This window comes from Ornithorhynchus anatinus, chromosome X3, assembly GCF_004115215.2.
Source record: "Ornithorhynchus anatinus isolate Pmale09 chromosome X3, mOrnAna1.pri.v4, whole genome shotgun sequence".
In the NCBI taxonomy this organism is placed as follows: Eukaryota; Metazoa; Chordata; class Mammalia; order Monotremata; family Ornithorhynchidae; genus Ornithorhynchus; species Ornithorhynchus anatinus.
In genome coordinates this window covers 17,508,708-17,532,644 of record NC_041751.1, presented here as the reverse complement: position 1 = coordinate 17,532,644, position 23,937 = coordinate 17,508,708, and the positions used below count along the sequence as shown (strand labels likewise).

General features: G+C 40.7%; 1 protein-coding gene across 1 annotated transcript in view; it reads right to left on the bottom strand.

Annotated features, from left to right (window-relative positions):
• Positions 1-2,455: 2,455 nt before the first annotated feature.
• The window catches only part of MYLK4 (myosin light chain kinase family member 4), a 64,769-nt gene continuing 43,287 nt past the window's right edge, over positions 2,456-23,937 (bottom strand). The window contains exons 5-12 of the mRNA XM_001510029.4: positions 14,692-14,794; positions 14,061-14,154; positions 13,858-13,967; positions 10,632-10,773; positions 7,974-8,044; positions 5,396-5,524; positions 4,347-4,499; positions 2,456-2,621 (exon numbers count right to left, since the gene is read on the bottom strand). Of these exons, the coding sequence (XP_001510079.4) occupies positions 2,456-2,621; positions 4,347-4,499; positions 5,396-5,524; positions 7,974-8,044; positions 10,632-10,773; positions 13,858-13,967; positions 14,061-14,154; positions 14,692-14,794 (968 nt within the window). The remainder of the gene's footprint in view (positions 2,622-4,346; positions 4,500-5,395; positions 5,525-7,973; positions 8,045-10,631; positions 10,774-13,857; positions 13,968-14,060; positions 14,155-14,691; positions 14,795-23,937) is intronic.

Here is a 23,937-nt window from a genome sequence, read left to right as displayed (position 1 = left end):
CCATCCAGTTAGACCCTGTGGCCTCAGAACATTTCCTCCAACCCTAATGACATCCTAGCCCAAAGGTGTAGTGAAAACACTTTTAATTGGTCCTGTCTCACTACATTGCCAACTCTTCAAGAACAGAGCAGTCTTACTCTCCCCAATACTGATGATCTTCAGTTCAGAGCTTAACTTTTACCTACCCCAGTGCCTAGAACGGTGCTTGACACGTAGTATGTGCTTAAACAAATACCATTTTTTAAAAAAGGGGCAGAGCCAGGATTAGAACCTAAATCTTGTGACTCTCTCCACTAGGCCATGCTTCTCCTTATTACTCAAGCAACATCCTTTTCAGTAATTGAGATTTCTCATTCTGTCTCCACCTTCTCTACTCAGCTAATTACACCCATCCTTCAGTCCTTCCTGTTGGTGGATGGCTTTTGAGTTGAAAGAAGTTTTCGGATTATTCACCTGAAAGTGTAACCAAAGGGATTTAGACAGATCTTTTTGCTACAAAGAAACCTTGTCAATTAACTGGTGGGGGAGGGAACCTGGAGTGGGCCAGCACTGTTATAGTATTCACTGGAAAACTGCCAGAGGGAAAGTTGGAGGATTTTTGAAACAAACCTTTTACTAGGCATCTTTCTCTGGCCAGTTATTGGGTCACAAATGCTGGATCGCTGGGATTGCAGCCATTCTTCTTCTGGAAAATCAGAAGACATTATTAGAAGGATTCTAACTTTATCTTTTCATTACTTTTAGCTTCTATGAGTTCATTTATGAATTTGTGCATAATTCTTATTTTTAAAATAATTAAAAATAACTGAGTGATAGTACACAAATCATTTGCTTAATTTCTAGAGAGATTTTTGGGGGTTCTTTTCTAAGGATTTCAGTCAGGACTTGTGGACCCAGAAGTTTTCACAGAAAGTTCTTTTGGGGATAAAATGAAAAGCCGTCAACTACATGTATGGTTGAGAAAATATCCAACAACAAAAGGGTTTACCTTAAAATGGACAATGACTCATTGGGTTTATATGAAAAACTTGATTGGATAAAACTGGATTTTTTTATTTTTAAGTCATTCAAATTTTCAGAGAGCAACAGATGGACAAAATGCCCCAAACAGCAATTTTTATTATGGGTTTGTTTAGACTATGGCATTGCTTCAGTTCCCCTCTACTATGTTTCTATTTTATCTCTCAGAGTCAGGGAACATTCCAACTCAAATTAGCATGAATAAAAATATGAACATGAGGGAAAATTGCATGAAAGCAGTTCTGGGTAATTTCCAAAGGCTATCTATACTTGTTGGGCAAAGCTTTCAGAGTTGACAATGTGTTAACTACTATTAAATGAGGGAGTTTTTGATACATGAATAAAAAGCAGCTCAAGGCAGTCAGGTAAATTGAGCAGCAAGACCTAGTAGAAAGAGCACAGGCACAGGAATCAGCGCACCTGAGTTCTAATCCCAGCTCCATCACTCACCTGCTGAGTGACCTTGAGCAAGTCACTTCTCTGTGCCTCAGTTTCTTCTTCTGAGAAATGGGGAGTCAATACATGTTTTCCCACCTACTAAGAATGTGAGCCCCATGTGGGACCTGATGTTCTTATATCTACCCCAGTGCTTAGAACAGTTTAGTAACCACTTAAGAAATACCACAATTATTATTAGAATTGCTGTAAATAGCAATAAGAACAGAATAGGTAAAATGTGAGATTTGAGGCAAAGCCATTCAAAGAACAGATAGTTTGTGGCTAGATGACAAAGTGGAAGCCATAGGGTTGTGTGCCTTTTGGAGGATGGAAGAGAGGAAACCCAGCAGATTAAGAGAAGCTATGTGGTCTGGTAGAAAAATGCATGGGAACTGGGTTCTTATCTCTGCTCTGCTACTCTTTGGTGCCTCAGTTTCCTCAGTTAGAAAATGGAGATTCAATATCTGTTCTCTCTCCCCTAGAATGTGAGTCCCACGTGGGGCAGGAACTATGACTGACCTGATTACCTTGTATCTATCTCATTGATTAATTCAGTACTTGGCACAGAGTAAGTCTTTGACAAATGCCACAGCTATTATCAGATAAATACAGAATTCACTTCCTTTTCCCCAATCTTCTAGGAACTTCCAGACAATAAAAGAAAAATGGTTGGATCTTCTTTATGACTTACTGACCTGATGTTTTCACCCTTAGTAAGTGGCTATTGTAAAGCTGCTTTATGACCCAACCTTTCAGGTTCTCCTTTCTTTGACTGTACACTGACTTGCTGAATTGGCTATCTCTGTGGCAAATTAACCCAATAGTGATCTACTGCAGTTCAGTCAGCTTTTCTAGATTATTGATATTTAATCCTAGAAAGCCAATTTGTTCATCAACAAAACTACCATGGGATGCACATGAAACAGCAATGTGAACTCAATCAATCTCCATAAGCAAATTGTTTTCAGCGACCCCTAACCCGGAAGGGGACTGGTGGCTAATTGACATCGGTGTCAAAGAGGATCTTAAACACAAAATCCCTAAAAACAGGCAAGAAGTTGGAAATCAGCAAAACTGGAATGACCTGTGAGTTGAGTTTGCAGTGCAGTTTGTGGTCAGACAGCCAAGGATGCTTTAAGGCTTCACTGGCGCTTATTCTCCAGCTGACAGAAAAAAAAATGAGAAAATCAATAAGGCAGGAGGAAAGATTCTTTATGAAGAATCTTTCCAGCAGGAAGATTCCTCTCTCTTTGAAGCCTGTTGAAAGGCAGAATAATAAGACACTGACTTTTCCCCAGAGAGGACAGTAACTCCCTTCAGCCCCCTGCTTAATTCTCCATTTGGAGCAGGCTAGTACTGTCTCCAAGAAAAAAAAATTCCTTGTTGAGTGCTGCGTTACTGTCCCTTCACCTTCCAATGTGGCTTTTTGACAGGGAGTTGAGCCATGGTGGCCACACAAAGGTGAATACCAATAGCTCCCCAAATTGATCCCAGCCCATCACCCCAAATAGTGCTATCCCAGCAGCCACTGGGGCAACCAAATGGGCACAGAGGGCCCCTGCAGGCTTGATAGCATTCCAGAAATGTGGCCCGAGACAGTTTTGGGTTTGGCATGATGGGACATTCCTCATCCAATTTAAGACTGCTTGACCTCCACCTCTATTGAGAATGCCTTGGAGTTGATATTAATACCTAGAATTTTTCTAACACTTTCTTCCCAGAGGTCCAAGATAGTCTGCCTACATACTTGCCTAGTTTGGGCCTCCATATTTAAAGAAACGGAGTGAGGTCTAGAAAAGAGCAACAGAATGATTGTAGGAATTGGTGTTCTTTAGCCTGGAAAAAGGATGGCTATTGAGATGGTTGCTCTCAATATCCAGGGTTATGAGGAGAAAATAATTCTCCCCAGAAGAAGATGAGGAGAGAGATCTAAGAAGCTGTGAAAGAGAGTTTTTTTTAATCACTATTTCTGGAGATTTCTAAAAAAGAATTGGCAACTATCTGGTGTCTGAGTTATGGACCTTCTTGAGGCAGATAATTAGATCAGGTGGTCTTTTGACCTCCCTTTCACAGCTGTGTAATTATAAGGTTGAAACCCTTTTTATTTAGCAGTTGCTCTTTTTTTGTTCACCTGACTGAAAGCTCTGGTAAGCAGACTTGTAAATCCACTAGACTGCAAGCGACTTGAAGACAGAGATTGTGTCTGCTAACTGTATTGATCTCTCTCAAGTGCTCAGTACACTGGTCTGCATGAATTACTTAATAAGTACCATTTTCTTAGTAATAATAATAATGTTGGTATTTGTTAAGCGCTTACTATGTGCAGAGCACTGTTCTAAGCGCTGGGGTAGACACAGGGGAATCAGGTTGTCCCACGTGGGGCTCACAGTCTTAATCCCCATTTTACAGATGAGGTAAGTGGGGCACAGAGAAGCTGAGTGACTTGCCCACAGTCACACAGCTGACAAGTGGCAGAGCTGGGATTCGAACTCATGACCTCTGACTCCAAAGCCCATGCTCTTTCCATTGAGCCACGCTGCTTCTCTTATAATGGCAAACAGAAGACTAAGCTTACTTGTACTAGTGAAAGCATGGTATATATTCTTTGGAAATATCATAAATTTCCAAAGTTTGAAAATGGTATTTATTGGTATTGAGCACCTACTGTTTGTGGAGCACTATAATAAGGTCTTGAGAGAGTAAGTTGGTAGACACACTCCTTGCTCCCAATGAGCGTACAGTCTAGAGGAGGAGACAATAATGTAAAGAAAGAAAGAAATAAAATACATATGTGATTATGGGGAGTCCACATAATATTCACATGACAAGATAGTTCTGGAACACTACAGTGTTTCTAATATTCTATTCTGTTATAGAATTTAAGTTACCACTTTTCCTTAATCAGAAGCTTTGAGATGAACTCCTTGGCCTCCTCAGAAATATCTTGGAATTCCTCATCTTCTAAATTCCACCTGCAAGCTAGGATGTTGTTGAGGGTCTCAGCATCATCTTCACCCAGAAAGGGAGATAGTCCACTAAGCCTTAGAGATTCATGCATACAGAAACAGAAAAATCACTCAAAGTCTGTTACAAAAATGTCTTTTTGAGCTGACAGGCATATAATTGTGGGGAGGAGGGGCAAAGCAATCCTTCAAAATTCAGAATAAAACTGTCTCTTTCTGATGCCACAAGAGTGACCTATTTGTCCTTTTCAATTAGAGGTGGAAAAAATCTTGTTTAAATTGACTGACATCTTGGATTCCATTAGCTAATCAGGCTATAGGTGAAATTTGTGGTCTCTTTTTAATTTTTGGAGACACTCACTATGGCTTGCTTTTGGTTTGGCGAGAGGGGATAAGTGATTTGTGCCCTCCACCTCCAACCCCTCCACCATTTTTCATAATCTATAGGGAAGGTGGTAAGAAAGTTTCTTCAGAAGTCTGAGAGTCTGGTGGTACAATCCAAAGAATGATCAAGTTCTTGGAAGGGCCAGGTTTGGCATAATAGTGAAGTATAGTGGAGTGAAAGAAGGGAAAAATGTTATTATCAGTGACAATTTTCAAGGGTTGCTTAAGGTTGTCAGCTCTGAATCTTTTTTCAGTGATTATTGTCATGGCTGCTGAAGCAGGTATAATATGATTTACCAGGTGTAGTGACACCAAACCCAGTGGAATGCTTCCAAGACCTAAAGGACAAGTGGTATGGTTGTTATATTGTACTCTCCCAAGCACTAGTACAGTGCTCTACACACAGTAAGCACTCCATAAATACAATTGACTGACTAGTAATATTTAGGGTGTTGATGCTCCACAGAATCAAGCAGAGTGCTCTCAAATTTTTAACTACTCATTAGCATTTGTTTTCATAAGAGCAAAGAACAACTGTGACCTATAAGGATGGGAGGCATTTTAAGGAGGCAGATTGGCAGCCTACTTACAGCATATAGGCCATGACACCAATGCTCCACATATCGGTGGGAAAGGAAACAAAATCATAGTTCACCACTTCAGGAGCCAGGAACTCAGGAGTGCCAAAGTTCACTTTCAGCTTCTCTCTGGGTTTATATCTGCAATTCACAGGAGAAAAAAAGAGGAAGGAGGAAACAGGGAAGGGGACATTTCAGTATGTATAAGAATCTTGGAAGACCTCTTTTAGTGTGGGACAATTGTCCCCAAAAGTGAGTTAATTTTAGTTTTGTCGATCAATGATATTCATTGAATGTTTTCTTTGTGCAGAGCACTGTACTAAGTTCTTAGATCCTGGAAAAGAGGAAAAGAGATTTGTGGTTAATAACTTGAATCTATACCCTAAGAGTTCAATTATAGACAATAGCCCCTTTCCCCTGTCCAGGGAATCCTGAGACAGGAGTTACTCCCTCTCCATCCCTTCCTTTCTCTCCACTTGACACCAGCAAACCTTGCTTCTTTTTTCATGGTATTTATTAAACACTTACTATGTGTCAGGCATTGTACCAAGTGCTGGGGTAGATACAAGCTAATCAGGTTGGACACGGTCCAAGTTCCACATGGGACTCCCAGCTTTAATCTCAGTTTTACAGACAGAGGAACTGAGACACAGAGTAAGTTAAGTAACTTGCCCAAATAGTACAGCAGATAAGTGGTGGAGCTGGGATTAGAACCCAGGTCCTCGGACTCCCAGGCCTGTGTTCTTTCCACTAGGCCATGCTGCTTCAGTGCTTCTTGTACTGAATCCCCTGCCCGGTGGTGGCCGTGGACCCCACAGCAAACTACATTCCGACCCTCTATGGTCTTTTAGATCTGCAGGGAGGCAGTGACCCAGGGATAAAGAACAGTATTACCCCAAGAGACCACCCCACCCTCCCAAGTGTGCATCTCTATTCCTTTAGGCTACATCCTGAGGGAAAAAGGACCCAGCTGTTCCCCATCATCCTGCCCCTCGACTTCATTCCTCACGGACATTCCCATGCAGGCATACAATAGACCTACAAAACATTTCTAATTTATTTTAATGTCATCCTTCCCCAGTATTCTCCTTGTGAGCAGGGATCATGCCTACCACCTCTACTACATTGTACTTCCTTTTGCAAAAGCTTAGTACAGTGCTTTGCACTAGAATGTAAATGACAGAGTACGCTTTTTTTGAGTTTTCAAAGAATATTTCGGTAACTCACTTGACCATCATGCAGCTTTTTCCACATGTGCACAAGCAGTTCCATGTATGTTTATCTGTGCCCCTCAACAGCTGAGTATAGGTGTCTGTTTTAAATGTTTATCCTCTTACGATTCTCTCTTCTCTTTTCCCACGTGGCACAGTTTTCTATAATAATAATAATCGTGGTATTTCTTGAGCTCTTACAATGTGCCAAGCACTGTACTGCGTGCTGGGGTAGAGTAAAGATAATCAGATTGGACACAAGTTCCTGTCCCACATGGGACTTGCAGTCTAAGAGGAAGAACAGGTACTGAAACCCCCATTTTACAGATGAGGAAACAGGCATGGGGAAGTTAAGTGACGTGCCCAAGGTTGCACAGCAGGTAAGTGGCAGAGCCGGGACTAGAAAACAGGTCCTTTGATTCCACCAGGTCACGCTGCTTCTATATGTCATTTCCTGAATGAGCGAGTATTTGTCATTTGACTGGTCCTGCCTCCCAAGCACATGATATGACTTGGTGTCTCTGTTGAATTCTTTTCAGCAATGGCCTTCATTTTTTTCCCCCCTAAAGTCAAGCTTGGTGATGAGTGTCTTTCTCCCCCCATGCCTCCCTCCTTCTGCCCCCCCCCCCAATAACCTCCAAAATAAAAACTTCCTTGACCATCTTGTTTGTCCAGGGAACAAGAACAAAGTATTCTGTGGCTTATTAATATGTTTTAATGATTGGAGGCCTCATTACCAAGTCAACTTCAGTTTAGGCGGGGCTATTAAAGCATCCCAGAGGAGAATCAGGGCAGAACTGTTCTTGATAACCTTTGTTTGTGTCTAACCACTCTCACTGTTGGCGTATGCCAATCTCACTGTTGGCCGATTAGACTGTAAGCCCGTCAAACGGCAGGGACTGTCTCTATCTGTTGCCGACTTGTTCATCCCAAGCGCTTAGTACAGTGCTCTGCACATAGTAAGCGCTCAATAAATACTATTGAATGAATGAACATGGGAAACACTCAGTAAATACCACTGCTTGATTGACTGAACAGCAGAAAGGAGACAATCTCAATGGGAATAGTTTCCACTTTTCATAACTGAAAATGTTTTCTTTGGTAAAAAGTAATGAATTCTAAACCCACTCAACTCCAGGGGGAAAGAAGATGTTGTAGCTAGTTCTAGGCAGGAAACCTCTCAAATCTGTATATTGATTGTACTCTAACAAGTGCTTAGTACAGTGCTCTGCATATAGTAAGCATTCAATGAATGCAATTAATTGATTAAAGTTATTCTAAATGGAAGAGCAAAATAAAGGACAGATTTTTCTTAAGCAGAGTACTGATGTTACTTTCTTACCCTATTACTTTTGACTAACCCATGCCCCCAGACCTACCTTCTCGCCAATCCAAAATCGATAATTTTTATTTGCTTGGCATCACGATTCACACATAGTATATTCTCCGGCTGCCAGAAAAAAGAGAGATGTGAATACATTTGGGTAATTGTCCTTGAACCAAGATGGGGAAAAAAAAAAACCCACAAAAAAAACAACCCAGTGGAAGCACAGCAGGGCTTTCCTTTTGGTGCTAGTTTGTCTTTATGGGTATTTTCTTCTTTAATTATGTGATGTTTGAGGAGGCAGATTCTCTGCCAACAATATTTTCCTCTCTTCATGGCTTTGCTGTTCAATAAAAGACAGAAGTTCAGACACAGGTCTGGTCAAGGGAAGGAAGTGAAAAAGAATTCTCCTCACAAAATGGGCTCCTAGAGGTCATCTTGGGTTTAACCAAATTTTTCAATATATTTTCTATGCTATTTGAGACCCCACCTTTGTGCTGTACATCGAGGAGTTTGCTTCTGCTCAGACAGTGATTTCTTTATTCAACACCGACATGTTTACTACAAGGAAAGGACCTTTGACTTTCTGTATTCTTGCCAGGGAAACCTGAGGCTTTAACTAACATGCCGATTATTTTCTAATTCTGATCAGAAAATCAGTATTCAGTAGGATGTGTGACACATAGTAAGCACTTAAAAAAATACCATTATTATCATTATTATATTTCTCACTGACTTCCCTGATTCTAGCCTTTCTCCTTCTTCCAGTCTTTAATGCACTCTGCAGCCTGGATCCTTTTATTGAAGCATCATTTTGGTCATTCTCCTCAAGTAGCTCCGATGAGTGTCTGTTCCTCTCCGCGTCAATGCCTGATCATTGGCTCTCTGCCCCGGACTTATCTTCAATCCTCCCCCAATTCACCCAAGCTCATACACTTTGTTCCACTGAAGATAACCTACTCACGGTATCTTGTTCTCAACACCCTCATCACCAAACTCTTAATTTACGCCCTCCCCTCCTGCCTGTCACTCCCTCACCCTTCACATCTGGCAGCTCAAGGCCTTTCGAAATCATATGTCCTCTAGGAGACTTTCCCTAATTGATTTCTAATCCTCCTGCTTATAGCCTTCCAATTGTCAAATAATAATAATAATAATAATGGTATCTGTTAAGCACTCATGTGCTAAGCACTATACTAAGCACTGTGGCTCAGTGGAAAGAGCACAGGCTGGGGAGTCAGATCATGGGTTCAAATCCCAGCTCCACTGCTTGTCAGCTGTGTGACTTTGGGCAAATCACTTAACTTCTCTGTGCCTCAGTTACCTTATCTGTAAAATGGGGATTAAGACTGTAAGCCCCACATGGGAAAACCTGATCACCTTGTATCCTCCCCAGCACTTAGAACAATGCTTTGCACATAGTAAGTGCTTAACAAATGCCATCGTCATCATCATAATCAGGACCCACATGGGGCTCTGAGTGTAAGTAGAAGGGAGAACAGGTAATGAATCCCCATTCTGTAGGTGAAGGAACTGAGACAAAGAGAAGTTAAATGACTTTCCCAAGGTCACACAGCAGGCAAGTGGTGGAGCAGAGTTTAGAACCCAGCATACCACATCAGCATACCTGCACTTTCTAAGCACTTAAGTACTCACAGTCTATGATAGCACTACCCTATTAAGGAATAACTCATATTTTCCTTTTCCCCTTCCTCCTACATGACATTTATTTTAGTGCCTGCCTACCTTGCTAGACTAAAAGCTCCTGGAGGACGGAGATCTCTTCTACTAATTCTGTAGTATTCTCTGAAACACTTAATACAATGGTATTTGCAGGCAGCAGGTGCCCATAAATATTATTTTATGGTACTCCTTAAGTGCTTACTATGAGGGAAAAGAAAAAGAAAGGGAGTGAGAGATGAGAAAAGGAATGAGGGATATGGAGGAAGTTTATTTTTTCTTCTGAAAATGCTTGTAGCCAGTTCATGTTTAGAATGAGAGTATGGGGGGTAGGGAGGGTGGTGATGGACTAATAGAGCTAGGCAGCTAGACAAGGCACTTTCTCCCGGTTTGTTTTCTGAGTATATGTTCATCCCCTCTTTTCATATAATCTCCCCTTTCTGAAGTTTCTTGCTCATCCAACCACATTGTAAAAAAAAAAAAAGTCACCAAAACACTGGGAACAGAGAGTGCACTCAAACCCAAAATGAAGGAATGTAAGCATTTTCCTCCAACACACTTAGAGTGCCTCCCTCCTCCTACTTTCCCACCCTCTGAACATCAGTATTTCATAAGAAGAAATCTGGCCCACCAACAAAATGGAGTTTGACATCTTGGGTCCTGGTTATTTGGTTTGTTTTTTTGCGGTAACTAAGGGAATTTTGGCTGAGAAAAAATTCTCCCACACACAATGGAGGGGACTGAAGGGGATTGATTCTGCAGGGAGGCACTGGATCCAGGTTAGCTGGTAGAAAATATAGTAAATTTCAGGACAAGAGGAGAATGAGAGCTAATAGGTAAGTGACACCTCAAGAATAGTCTAGAGGGGAGGGAGAAGGCAGATAAACTCAAGGAAGTGTTATTTCCTGTTTAAGCAAGAAATCCTATTGGCATCAGGTTTCTATTTGAAACTTTCAGGCCCCACCAGTAGCCTCTCTCTGGTGACATACAGAGAAAGTTTAACAAGGGAAATGATTCAGGGTACGCGCTCTACCTTTAAATCTAAATGAAGAATGTACATTTGATGCATGTACTTCACCCCCTCACAGATCTGCTTTATGAACAGGATGGTGTCCAGTTCAGTTAAATTGTAATTTTCATCGATAATTCTGTCAAACAGCTCTCCACCATCCACACTGCAAGGAGAAGAAATGATATGTGAAGGAAATTTGGGCATGTAAATCATCACAAGATCAGTTTTCGCGCTAAGTGATTAAAGCTTCCTTTAAAAAGATGGTTCCTTCCAAGCTACTCATGATTACACACAATTTGCCATATTGATATTTTTTAATCTATTGCAATATTTTTGAAGCTGTTTTATACCTCTCTCCATTCCTTCACTTTTACTTAATGTTGGCATTTATTAAGCGCTTACTATGTGCCGAGCACTGTTCTAAGCGCTGGGGTAGACACAGGGGAATCAGGTTGTCCCACGTGGGGCTCACAGTCTTAATCCCCATTTTACAGATGAGGAAACTGAGGCACAGAGAAGTTAAGTGACTTGCCCACAGTCACACAGCTGACAAGTGCCAAGTGGCAGAGCTGGGATTCGAACTCATGAGCCCTGACTCCAAAGCCCGTGCTCTTTCCACTGAGCCACGCTGCTTTTTACTTCTATTGTACTCTCTCAAGTACCTCGCAGGGTGTTTTGCACCCTGGTGGTGCTCAATAAATACTATTCAGTGAGTGATATAATGAATGCCCCTAAATTCGCCATCTCTGTTACATTAATTGAGTGCTACTTTTACATTTGGGGGCTGCTATTAGTCATAATTGGTAACTGTTCAAGTTTGACTTCAAGAACCTTAGTTCCTCCTTATATGGGGGATATAAGTTTGAATTTGCCTGATAATAAAATTGGTTAATGCCAGCACCTAAAGAGGAACATTCATCACTGAACAAAGCCACATGGCAAATGAATAGTTTTACACTAGCTGCTTACTGGTATTGTGAAGGTGTGTGTCACTGGGTTTCTTAGGAATTTTCAGTGAGACATTTAGAATAAACTGGGGGTGAGGGGATTATTTGATTAATTAGATGCCATTTTATGTTCCTTGCCATTTGGAGTTTGAGATCAGCGATTATAAGGAAAATGATTTATGGCCCAGAGACTTGACTGGTTTACTGGAGCTCTTGCACTCTGCACATAGTAAACTCTCAATAAATACCAGTGATTACAGATTACTGCACTAAGTGCTTGGGAGAAGACAATATGTTCCCTGCTCACAATTAGCTTACAGTCTAAAGGGGGAAATCATCTTTCTCAAGTGCCATCTGCCCCTCAGTGGATCCCCATTTCCACACATTCATTCTAAAGTGGTTCTCCAACTGGCTCCTCCATACCTAACTGCCATCTTCTAGCTATTCAGTTTCTTCACCCTGCATAATGAGACAGCTTTCTGTTCCTCTGACTCCATTCTGTTCCAAAACCTCGTATCAACTTTTTCCCTTCCTGGGAAGACAATCCCATCCCCTCCACCCTTCTCACATCCTCTCTATCATCTCATATCCTTTCCCAGCTTTGAAATACAACTCTCCCATGTCCAAGTTAACTCCAGCTACCCATGTACTTACATTTCTGTAAATCTTCTGTATAGTCCTGTCATCTGTCTCCTTCAATTTCATGCCATTCGGGCCTTGCACTTTTTATTTTTTAGCGGGTTGATGGTTTTTGTTGTTTTGGGGGAGATGAGGGATCAGTGTGTGTATGTGGCTATCTTTCTCCCTCTTCCCTCTAGATTTTGAAAGATCCTCAAAGACAAGTACCTGGTTTTGGTAGTCTTTTGTATTTTTTTCAGTGCTTAGTACAAAGGAGGTGTTCAATAGATATTGTTACTACTGCTTCCCAGCTTGCTTCTCCTGCTCAAGCCCCAACCACACTAGGGTGGGCAATAATACCAACAAACTCCATCCCAACCTAAGCTGCACTCAATTCTGGAGGTAGGTCTGAAGATAATGCTATTAATGAATCAATCAACTCTATTTAGTGAGTGCTTATTGTGTGCAGGACACTGTACTAAGCGCTAGAGAGGGTACAACGTAACCGAGTTGGTCGACACCATCCCTGACCACAAAGAGCTTACAGTCTAGAAGGGGAGCTAGACACTAATAAATACATAAATTAAATTATGGATATGTACCTCAGTGCTGTGGGGTTGAGGGAAGGGAGAATAAAGGGGGCAAATCCTAGCACAAGGGCAATGCAGAAGGGAGTAGGAGATGAAATGAGGTCTTAGTTGGGGAAGGCCTCTTGGAGGAAATATGCTTTTATTAAGGTTTCAAAGGTGGGGAGAGTGATTGTCTGTCAGATATGAAGAGGGAGGGCACTGAAGGCCAGAGGCAGGATATGGGCAAGCAGTCAACAGTGAGATAGATGAGATTCGAGGTACAGTGAGTAGGTAGGCTTTAGAGGAGTGAAGTGTGCGAGCCGGGCTGTAAGATGAAAGTAGGGAGATAAGGTAGGAGGGGGCAAGGTGATTGAATGCTGTATGGTAAGGAGGCTTTATCAATTCTATCAATCATTTATATTGAATAATTAATTTCTCAACAGATTTTAAGCGCTCCCTCTCTCAGTCAACTGATTAGTAATAATAATATTCATTTAACCCCTTCTTTGTTTAATATATTGTAGTAAACACCATACTCTCATCCTTGGACACACCCTGTGCACTGCTTAGTCAATAACCTAAAACCTTATTCCAGTTCAAACGATAACCTTTCTATTGCATTCATTTTGGGATTCTCAGAAGCATCCAGAAAGAGCCTGGCTTAAGTTTGATTTTTGCTATTTAGAGCTTGAATAAAGAGTAAAACAGAGTCTTAATTTTGCAAAAATATCACAGTTTGCTTCTCTCTCTTAGTACAGAGCATAATCACTCCCCATTATAGAATCTCAAGGATGTGGAGCCCCACATCTAGACTGTAAACCTCTTGCAGGCAGGGATCATGTCTACCAATTCTATCGCATTTTACTTTTCCAAGTGCTTAGTACAGTGCTCTGCACACAGTAAGTGTTCATTAAGTACCATTCTTGGATCAGTCACAAGACAGACTCCATCCTGAGACCTTTGCAAAGTGAATGGAACATCGGAATGGTTTCTAAATCCTAGTTGCAATGCAGTGGTTACTGTAAGATATGAGGGAGAATAACCATGATATAGATGTTAGGCTTTGAGGTGGAGGAATAAAAAGAAAGGAGATAAGGAAATAGGAACACATACTATTCCATGACTAGAACAATGTCATTCTTGGATTCAAAGGCATCGTATAGCTGAATAATATTCACATGGTTCAGTTGGTTCATGACACTGATTTCATTCTTCACATCATCCTGGGAAGGAAGTAACATTTTGGGAGTCTGAGGTAGTCATTACTCTGAGATGATAAAAAGAGAAAGGAAATATCCTTTTGGCACAATACTTACCTTTTCTTTAACACCTCTGGTTTTAATAATTTTGGCGGCTAATTTTAAGCCCGATGCTTTCTCTTCACACTTGTGGACCTGGCCAAAGCGTCCTCTAGAACAAAAGCATGAAATAATCAATTAATCAATAGTATTTGAGCACTTACTGTGTGCACAGCACCATACTAAGGACTTGGGAGAGAACATCACAACAGAATTAGCAGGCACATTCCCCACCACAACAAAGCATGAAGTCCAGTCCTGAAAGTTGGTGATCAACTTAGAAGTGGAAATGATTTCATCTTTCCATGAGTCCTTAGCTCCTTTTTGGAAGAAAACTTATCTTCTGCTTCTGTGGTTCTTTTCCAAGAGCTTAGTTCAGGACACTGCACTTTTCTTACTATTGTTGTTATGATTTTGATGATATTTTGATATTGATGAATTTCACACCCTGAAGCATTCAGTATAAATCTGAATAGTATATTAGCCCTGTTGTGAAAATATTGGTGCAGAAGTATATGTGCCCTTTTCAAATGTTTTATACACCACCTTTCCAAAGGCTAGCAGACAGGGCAATGGCTTTTATGCATTTATTTAGTTCAGAAAGTGTTCCTTCAACTAAAAATTGCTTGCAACATAGACATGGACTTACCCTCCTAAGATTTCTGTCCTGCTCACAGAATAGAAATTGTTGATCGTTTCTTTCTTTGTTATGACAATCTTATGGTCAAATGGGGCTGGAGGAGTGGGGTTATCTAAAAATAAAAAAAGAAAATCCAGAAATATCACTTATAGAAAAGCTTCCAACTCCTTAAGTTCATATGCGTGTGTCATGTTTTTGTTTCTTCATTTAAATTCATTTAAGTCTTTGTGTGCTTCTGTTGATTTCAATTATTCTCTTGATTGTTTGATGAATTTTAATTCTATGTCCAAAGCAGCAGTGTGGCTTAATGGAAAACACATGGGCCTGAGAGTCAGGGGACCTGAATTCTAATACCAGCTCCACCACTTGCTCACCGTGTGACTTTGGGCAAGTCACCTAACTTCTCTGTGCCTTGGTTTACCTATTCTCCCTCCTACTTAGAATACGAGCCCCATGCAGGACAGGGACTGTGTCCAACCTAATAACTTTGCATCTATCCCAGCATTTAGAATGGTATTTGACAAATAGTAAGTGCTTAACAAATACATTTACAGAAAAGACTTTAAACACAAATACTAAAAGCAGGTAACTCCCATGCTGAGTGTCATCGTCCCCACTGACCACAGAACGGTGAAATGTATGGTCCCCTGGATTGTTCCTGTTTGTAATTGATTATTAAAGGGTAACAGTTCATGTCCTCATAAATGAGGTTCCTCAGTGGAAAGAGCACGGGCTTTGGAGTCAGAGGTCATGAGTTCGAATCCCTGCTCTGCCACTTGTCAGCTGTGTGACTGTGGGCAAGTCACTTAACTTCTGTGGGCCTCAGTTACCTCATCTGTAAAATGGGGATTAAGACTGTGAGCCCCATGTGGGACAACCTGATTCCCCTATGTCTACCCCACCGCTTAGAACAGTGCTCTGCACATAGTAAGCGCTTAACAAATACCAACATTATTATTATTATTATTATCCCAGGTCCATCACTTGTCTACTGTATTACTTTTGGCAAGTCACTTCTCTGGGGCCTCAGTTCCCTCATCTGCAAAATGGGGAGTCAATACCTGTTTCCCTCCTACTTAGATTGTGAGCCCCATGTGGGAACTGGTGATCTTGTATCTACTCCAGCACTTGATACAAAGTAAGTGCTTTACAAGCACCACAATTTTTATTAGTACCTAGTTCAAGGACTCTTGCACTAGTAAATGCCTAATACAATTTCTCTTACAATTTCCTGTCCAGTTATTGATCCCATCAGGCATTTCTACAAAAAAAAAAACCAAAACCACTTACTTTGGAGGTGAAAGTTCATTTAAAATAATTTATTGAATCAATAAAAGTTTTGATGTTCCGATTAGAGAAGCAGCATGGCTCAGTGGAAAGAGCACGGGCTTTGGAGTCAGAGGTCATGGGTTCGAATCCCTGCTCGGCCACATAGCTGCGAGACTTTGGGCAAGTCACTTAACTTCTCGGTGCCTCAGTTACCTCATCTGTAAAATGGGGTTTAAGACTGTGAGCCCCACGTGGGACAACCTGATTCCCCTCTGTCTATCCCAGTGCTTAGAACAGTGCTCAGCACATAGTAAGCGCTTAACAAATACCAACATTATTATTATTATTATTCTACAGTAAGCATTCAATAAATATCACTGACTGATATTGGAAGGGGAGGTAGGAAATGAGTGAAGGAAAAACAATTAAAAGTTTGCTTAGGTCATCTAAATGGGGCATTTTAAAGATTTCTTTCCAAAACAGTTTAAGGAAAGATCCTTTTCAACAAAAAAATATGATTTTTTTTCTGAAAAAAAACCCCCACTCTTAAGACTGGATTCATTCATTCAATTGTATTTATTGAGCACTTACTGTGTGCAGAGCACTGTATTAAGTGCTTACAAAACTACTGAGGTTCTAAAAATGTGCACTTTCCTTTTCTTATATCAGAATTCCGCAGCTTCAGTTCCATTAAGCAAAACACCAATAGTGATGATTCCTATAATATTCATTGGCTATCACAAAATAGATTTACAAATAGAGCAAGCCAAGTAGAATGAAAATTTATTTGGACCATATTTTCTTGAATTTATAATAATAATAATGTTGATATTTGTTAAGTGCTTACTATGTGCAGAGCACTGTTCTAAGTGCTGGGGTAGATACAGGGTAATCAGATTGTCATATGTGAGGCTCACAGTTTATCCCCATTTGACAGATGAGGTAACTGAGGCACAGAGAAGTTAAGTGACTTGCCCGCAGTCACACAGCTGCCAAGTGGCAGAGCTGGGATTCAAACTCATGACCTCTGACTCCCAAGCTTGTGCTCTTTCCACTGAGCCATGCTGCTTTATTTTAACATCTCTCTCTCTTCTTCTTTCCCTTCCATCCCCCCTCATAACCTCCCATTCACCTCTCTTCCTTTCTCCCTCTCCCCCTTTCCCCCATCCACCTCTTCTCTCTTTCCCCTCTTCCCTCCCTCTCTTCCTCAGGAAAAACAAGTACATGGCTTTTCTCAGACACTTTCAAGAAGCCGTTCTCATAGCTTTTCCTGAATTTTTAAAAGTGGTAAAAAGTTCCATAGCCTATATTTATCTGGGAAAGGGGACACTCAGACTGTGAGGCAAAGCACGTATCTTTTGAAAGGAATTATTGCCAAAGTGTATTCATGTGTGACAGCATAGAAGTTTTGGATTTGAGTTCTTTCCTACCAAATAGAGTCACAAAATAGTTTTCTTTAGTAGTTGACTGCGTTTTGTTCCCATTCTCTGTCCTGATGGCGTCAGATTCCTGTGGCTTGTCTTGGGTGCTACTCCAGGCCTGTTTCAGCTCAGAAACCACTTGAGATTTGTGTTTTGCTCCTGCTCTTGCCGCATCTACTTTGCTCTTTTTGTTGTCATCGCTAAGGAGTTCTTCATCGTTGACGTGACGCTTGCTGTTGTTGCTGTGATCAGCTGGGCCAGCCTGCTCATCATTTTGGGAAAGAGGTCTTATGGGATTAGTTTCTTCCATCAGTGCAGCTGAAGGATACTTTTCACTGCTGTTATGCCTAGAAAACGAAAGAATGCGGTAGCCCTCAAAGTTCCCAACCAAAGGGGCCCAGAAATGAAGGTAATGGATTCCCTAGTAACCTTTTGTATTCATTGGGAGCAAGCCCCATTATCTGCTACTTTGATTGTGCTCCCAACATAGAGTACAGTGCTCCAAATACAGTGAATAGTGAGAAAGAGATTACTGACTCTTACTCATACCTTAGACTATTGAATAGTTCTGTATCCCCCTATTGAATCATTACTTTCTCAAAAACAGGAATCATATTCTAATTTCTAATTCCCTCATACAGAGCTCTGTGCCGAGTTGGTAAGAACTCTGCATGCTTGATATTTAAACTACTTTTTTAACAGCTGTCCCACTTTAATAATTTGTCCCAAAAATTTCTTTTAAAATTTCTCATCAATTCTATCATTCTGCTAGACTACCTAAATTTGTACCTTGAAGCTGGAGGCAGAAAGTAATTTCACAAACTACATGTTCCTGAATCCCACCTGTTTTTCAGAGAAAATCCAATCCATAATATGGTATTTTGGTAAAATGTGCTGCTGTGAGATTTTTGAAAAACAAGTAAAATCCAGACTAAAATTTTATTTGGCAAAAAGCGAATTGTATTACAACCAACTCAAATTCTGGTATTGAAGACTAGGGATAGCTCAAATGAATGCAAACCACAGATAATCCCAAACTAGATTTTAGCCAGTAGTTCCAAATGTTAGTCCAGAAATAATATAAACTAAATGCTGCGTTTCTTCTCCTTTCCCCTTTCCTTCGTGACTCACTGATTCTCCCTCTGACAACCATAGTGGAAGCTAAGAACGGTGAAATGGCCACCAGTCAGCCAGAGGAGGTAAAATGAATAAAAGTCCTGGAAAATCCACATCCTCCATAATCAATGCTTAAATAATTAACTTCAAGTCCTTTAGCTCCCTCTGTGATTGAAGCTTGAGCAAAGCCTACGTGGTATTCACATGGGCCTATATCAAATGACACATTTTCTAAACCTACCTTTGATTTAATTTCTTCTTTTGGCGTGGATCCCTCTCAACCTGGGCTTCCTCTTTAGCGTCATAGGAAGCAGCTGGTCCTGCTCTTCCAGTTTCCTCTCCACAGGCATCTTCCTCTTCCCCAGAAGTGAGGACATTTTTTTCTTCTCTGGTCACCGGACTCTCACAAGATCCTGTTACATGGTCAGGAACACCATTTTTCTTCACTGTGTTTTCCCTGTCTTCTCCAGTGGTGACCCCTTCTCCTGGTCTGCTTACCATTCTGGCCTTGGAAAAATCCTTTCCAGCAGGAGTCTTCTTACTCTCCTTGGGATTTTCCCAAGTTAAGAACCCTACTTTGTCTCTTGACTCTTGGGTGACTGTGGGAGAATTTCTCTGAATTTGGGGTTCATTTGCTTTTACAGTGTTTTCCTTGTTGAGTTTATGAACCTTTTCTTGGTCATAAGTGGACTGATGTGTTTGAGTCACTTTCTCTAGAAGCAAAAACACAAAACATTTTAATGGAATGCTCTGTATTTAGCAGTTTTGACTGTATGTGGGGTAACTATTTTTCTCCACATGATCTGTTGTTAGGGAAGTGTTTTGCTAGCAGCTTTAGTAGAGAAGCATTTCACAATAAACCAAGATGACAAGATATGACATAGTCACAGGTAATTAGGCTCTTTCATGGACTCCCTGAGCCTCAATTCCAATATAATAAATATACTGTGGAAACATATGCTACATTTACTGTAGGCTATGAGTGAATATTTTATGAGGCCAAGGACAACTGCAATAAACTTAACTCAACCAACTTTTTATACTCAAAAATTTCAGTTTTAAATGCAGAGCAGAATGTAAAAGTTATCACCTGTGGAGACTGGAGGTTTCTTCTTTTTCATACAGGTTATTTCCCTCAGGCCTAAATGGGATCTCATCTTTTCCTCTGCCTGTAAACATATAATCAAGATATTCTCAATCCATCAGTCAATCAATGGTGGTAATAATGCTAATGGTGTTATTTGTTAAGTACCTATTATGTGCCAGGTTCTGTACTAAGCACTGGGATTGTTACAAGGAAATCGGGTTGGATGCAGTCTCTGACGCACATAGGGCTCACAGTCTCAATCCGCATTTGACAGATGAGGTAACTGAGTCACAGAACAGTGAAGTGACTTGCTCAAGGTCACACAGCCGACAAGTGCCGGAGCCAGACTTAGAAGCCATGTTCTTCTGACTCCCAGGCCCAAGCTCTACCCACTAGGCCATGCTGTGACCTATGAATTTATTTTATTATTAGTTATTTATTAGTGTTCATTGAGTGCTTACTATGTGCAGAACTGTTCTAAGCGCTTGTAAGGTTACAATACAACAGAAATAAGAGAAACATTCTCTGCCCATAATGAGCTTACACTAAATTATGAACTCCTAATTATGGAACTTATCTATTTTAGACTACTTTTCTCTTTGAACAGATCCAAATCCACTTATAAATGTAGTACCTTCTCCATTCAATCATATTTATTGAGCACTTACTGTGTGCAAAGCACTGTAATATGCTTGGGGGTGTACAATATAACAATAAACAGACACATTCCCTGCCCACAGTGAACAGCAGTGGTAAAGGAACAAATTTCAAACATCTCTGCTCTCTGTTGCCAGATGTTAAATTGTTAAAAATAAAAAAAAAAGGTCAAACTGCCAAACATATTTAATCCACACTGTCATAAATACAAATTGAATTATCAACACATCAATCCCAAAAAACCCATATTAGGATTTGAGTTAGGGCCAGAACTCAAATGAAATCTATAGTTAGCCCCCATTTGAGGCTAGGTAAGGGTTGAGGGTTAGGAAAATATTTTGACAACTTCTTTGACTGTTCTGGGACCCGATTTAATGTGGGATGAGGGAATTTTTCAAAAATTAAATATTTAGTTGTTTTTATTAGTGAATTATTCTAGAAGCCTTTGAAATCAAGCAATTTACTTGACACTATTACTAGGAGCAGGTTCATGTTTTCAGAGAATTCACAAATTTCAGTATCAGGTTCAGAAACTGAAGGCCATCATTTGGGGAAGTAGAGGCAGAGCCAAGAAAAGAATTTAGAATTTCTGGCCCCATACTTGTGAAGGCTACTGTAGATTTGCAGTCTGATAAATGTCTTAAAGCTATTTCAACCATTAGAGAGAGGTGAATTAGTCTGACTAGAGTTATATTAATAAAACTATGCCAATTCTGATGAAAATGTCAAATACAGTTTTTGCTGTGAGATGATAGAGATTCCGATGGAAGAAAACATCTTCCCTAGACTTAGCAGTGTAGTATCAGAATAATGGCCCTTGAATTGATTGGTTGCTGAATTGTACTTTTCAAATGCTTAGTACAGTGCTCTGCCCACAGTAAGTGCTCAATATATATGACAATGAATGAATCAATTTAATGGAATCAATAATGACATAACAGACCAGATGATCTTGTATCTAACTCATGTTGTAATTTTTATCATCATCGTCATCTGATCAACAGAAAAATATTTTGTAAACACTGAGAAACCCCAAGAGGAGGAAAACTGTTTAAGCAGTAACTTATTTTACAACATGCTATATCCATTTAGATACCATGATGAAATAGTGACATCTAGAGGAGCTTGCTACTGTATAGTGAAACGAGTATTTTTCTACAGGGAAGAACTCAACATAAAACTTTTTCCTTTATCACTTCCAAAAAATGAGGTTAAAGACATAAGCATAATATTGAGGATCCAACTATGAAACATGCTATCTCCAGGAATCTGTTACTCCTCCCAACTCCGCAGCACTTGTGGATATCAAACTCTGCCATCTCCCCTATTTGTAATTTATTTTAATGTCTGTCTCCATTCATTCATTCATTCAATAGTATTTATTGAGTGCTTACTATGTGCAGAGCACTGTACTAAGCGCTTGGGATGAACAAGTCGGCAACAGATACAGACAGTCCCTGCCGTGTCTCCTGCTATAGAGTGTAAGCTCATCATGGCCAGGGATTGGGCTCACCAGCTTTTATAGTATTTTTCTTTCCCAAGTGCTTTGTAGAGTGTTCTCACACAGTAAGTGCTTAACAAATACAAGTGATAGATTGATTGGTCCATGGGCACCCACATCAGATGGGTGAGGGGGGCCATTGTCAATCAGTCGATCCATCAGTGGTATTTATTGAGCGCTTACTATGTGCAGAGCACATAGGACTAAGCACTTGGGACAGAACAGAACAGAATTAGCGGACACGTTCCCTGCCCAAAACGAGCTTACAGTCTAGAGAGGGAGACAGACATTTACCTAAATAAATCACTTATAATATATAATTTAAAAATACACAATTGGGACTGTGAGTGTGAAGTCATGGGCTGTTGCATAACTCATTTTGAAGACTAGCTAAGTTCAGAAGCTAAGAAAAGACTAGCTAAAAAGCAGTACTGTTTTCTCCAATATTTTTGAGAATTTTTTTGAGAGATTCAGTCATTTACATATACAATAGAGAAGCAGCATGGGCTATTGGAAAGAGCCTGCTTATGGGAGTCAGAGGACCTGGTTTCTAACCCTGACTCTGCCACTTGCTAGCTGTGAGACTTTGAACAAGTTAGTTCATTTCTCTGTGCCTCTGTTTCCTCATTTGTAAGATGTGGAGTGACTGTCCTGGGCTACATCCTATTTAGCTAATGAGCACAAAATGGGACAGGGATTATGTCTGGCTTGGCTAATTTGTATCTCTGCTAGCACTTAGTATGGTGCCTGACACATAGTAAGCACTCAACAAATGCCACTATCATGATAATACCTGTTTAAGTATACATATACATGGATGTTCATCATGTGTGAAGATCACATTTCTAACAGTGGGAGTATTCTCACACTTCTGAGCGTGGCTCAGTGGAAAGAGCATGGGCTTTGGAGTCAGAGGTCATGGGTTCGAATCCCAGCTCGGTCACTTGTCAGCTGTGTGACTTTGGGCAAGTCACTTAGCTTCTCGGTGCCTCAGTTACCTCATCTGTAAAATGGGAATGCAGACTGTGAGCCCCATGTGGGACAACCTGATTCCCCTGTGTCTACCCCAGGGCTTAGAACAGTGCTCGGCACATAGTAAGCACTTAACAAATACCAACATTATTATTGTGGATGAAATGATTCTCACCTTCAAAGCCTGATTGAAGGCACATCTCCTCCAAGAGGCCTTCCCTGCCAAAGTCCTAATTTCCTCTTCTCCCACTCCCTTCTGTGTCACCATTGCACTTAGATTTGCACCCTTTATTCACCCCTCCCTCAACTCCATAGGACTAATGTAAAGATCTGTAATTTATTTATTTACACATATAAAACCATTGTTTTTGAAGATGCTGGGTAGAATCACTTCAAATGGAATCAATATGTTTAGTGAGGCTGCCAGAATGGGGCACTGAATGAAGGACATAAAAGATTATGTTTCTAGCCCCACCTCTAGTTCATCACTCCAGCTTAGACGAGCCATTTATTATTTCTGAGGCTCTCGTTCCCTTCCCTTTCCTCAGCACTGCAGTAGATTCACCCCCACCCCTTTTACTCACTCTTCATATAAGGAATCTTACTGTTGCTTTCAACTTGTCACATACCCACTTTGATATTGCCCAAACTGTCTGGTTTTTTTTGAGCCTGATAACTCTTGGATTCAGCTTCCTGCCCACATTGACTTACTTTTTTAAACCATGCCTCTGTCCTGATTTAACGTCTGCCTTCTAACCTTCAGCTTCAATACTAGCCTGATTTCTTGGCCTTTTTCTCCAACTTATTCCACTTCCAAGTCTCTCCACTGCCAGGAACATCTTCTTAAAACCTCCTCTGCCACTTCTTTCCAACTCCTGACTCTGTCTCCTGTGGTACTGTTTTAAATCTCAATCAGTCAGTCAATCACTCACATTTATTGAGTGCTTTCTGTGGGCAGAGCCCTGTTGAGAAGCAGCATGGCGTATTGGAAAGAGCACAGGCTTGGGAGTCAGAATTCACGGGTTCTAATCTCGCTTCCTCCACTTAGCAGATTTATGACTTTGGGCAAGTCACTTAACTGCTCTGTGCCTCAGTTACTTCATCTGTAAAATAGGGATTAAGACGCTGAGTCCCACGTGGGACAACCTGAGCACCTTGTATCTGCCCCAGTGGTTAGGACAGTGCTTGGTAAGAGCTTCACAAATACCATCATTATTATTATCACTGTTATT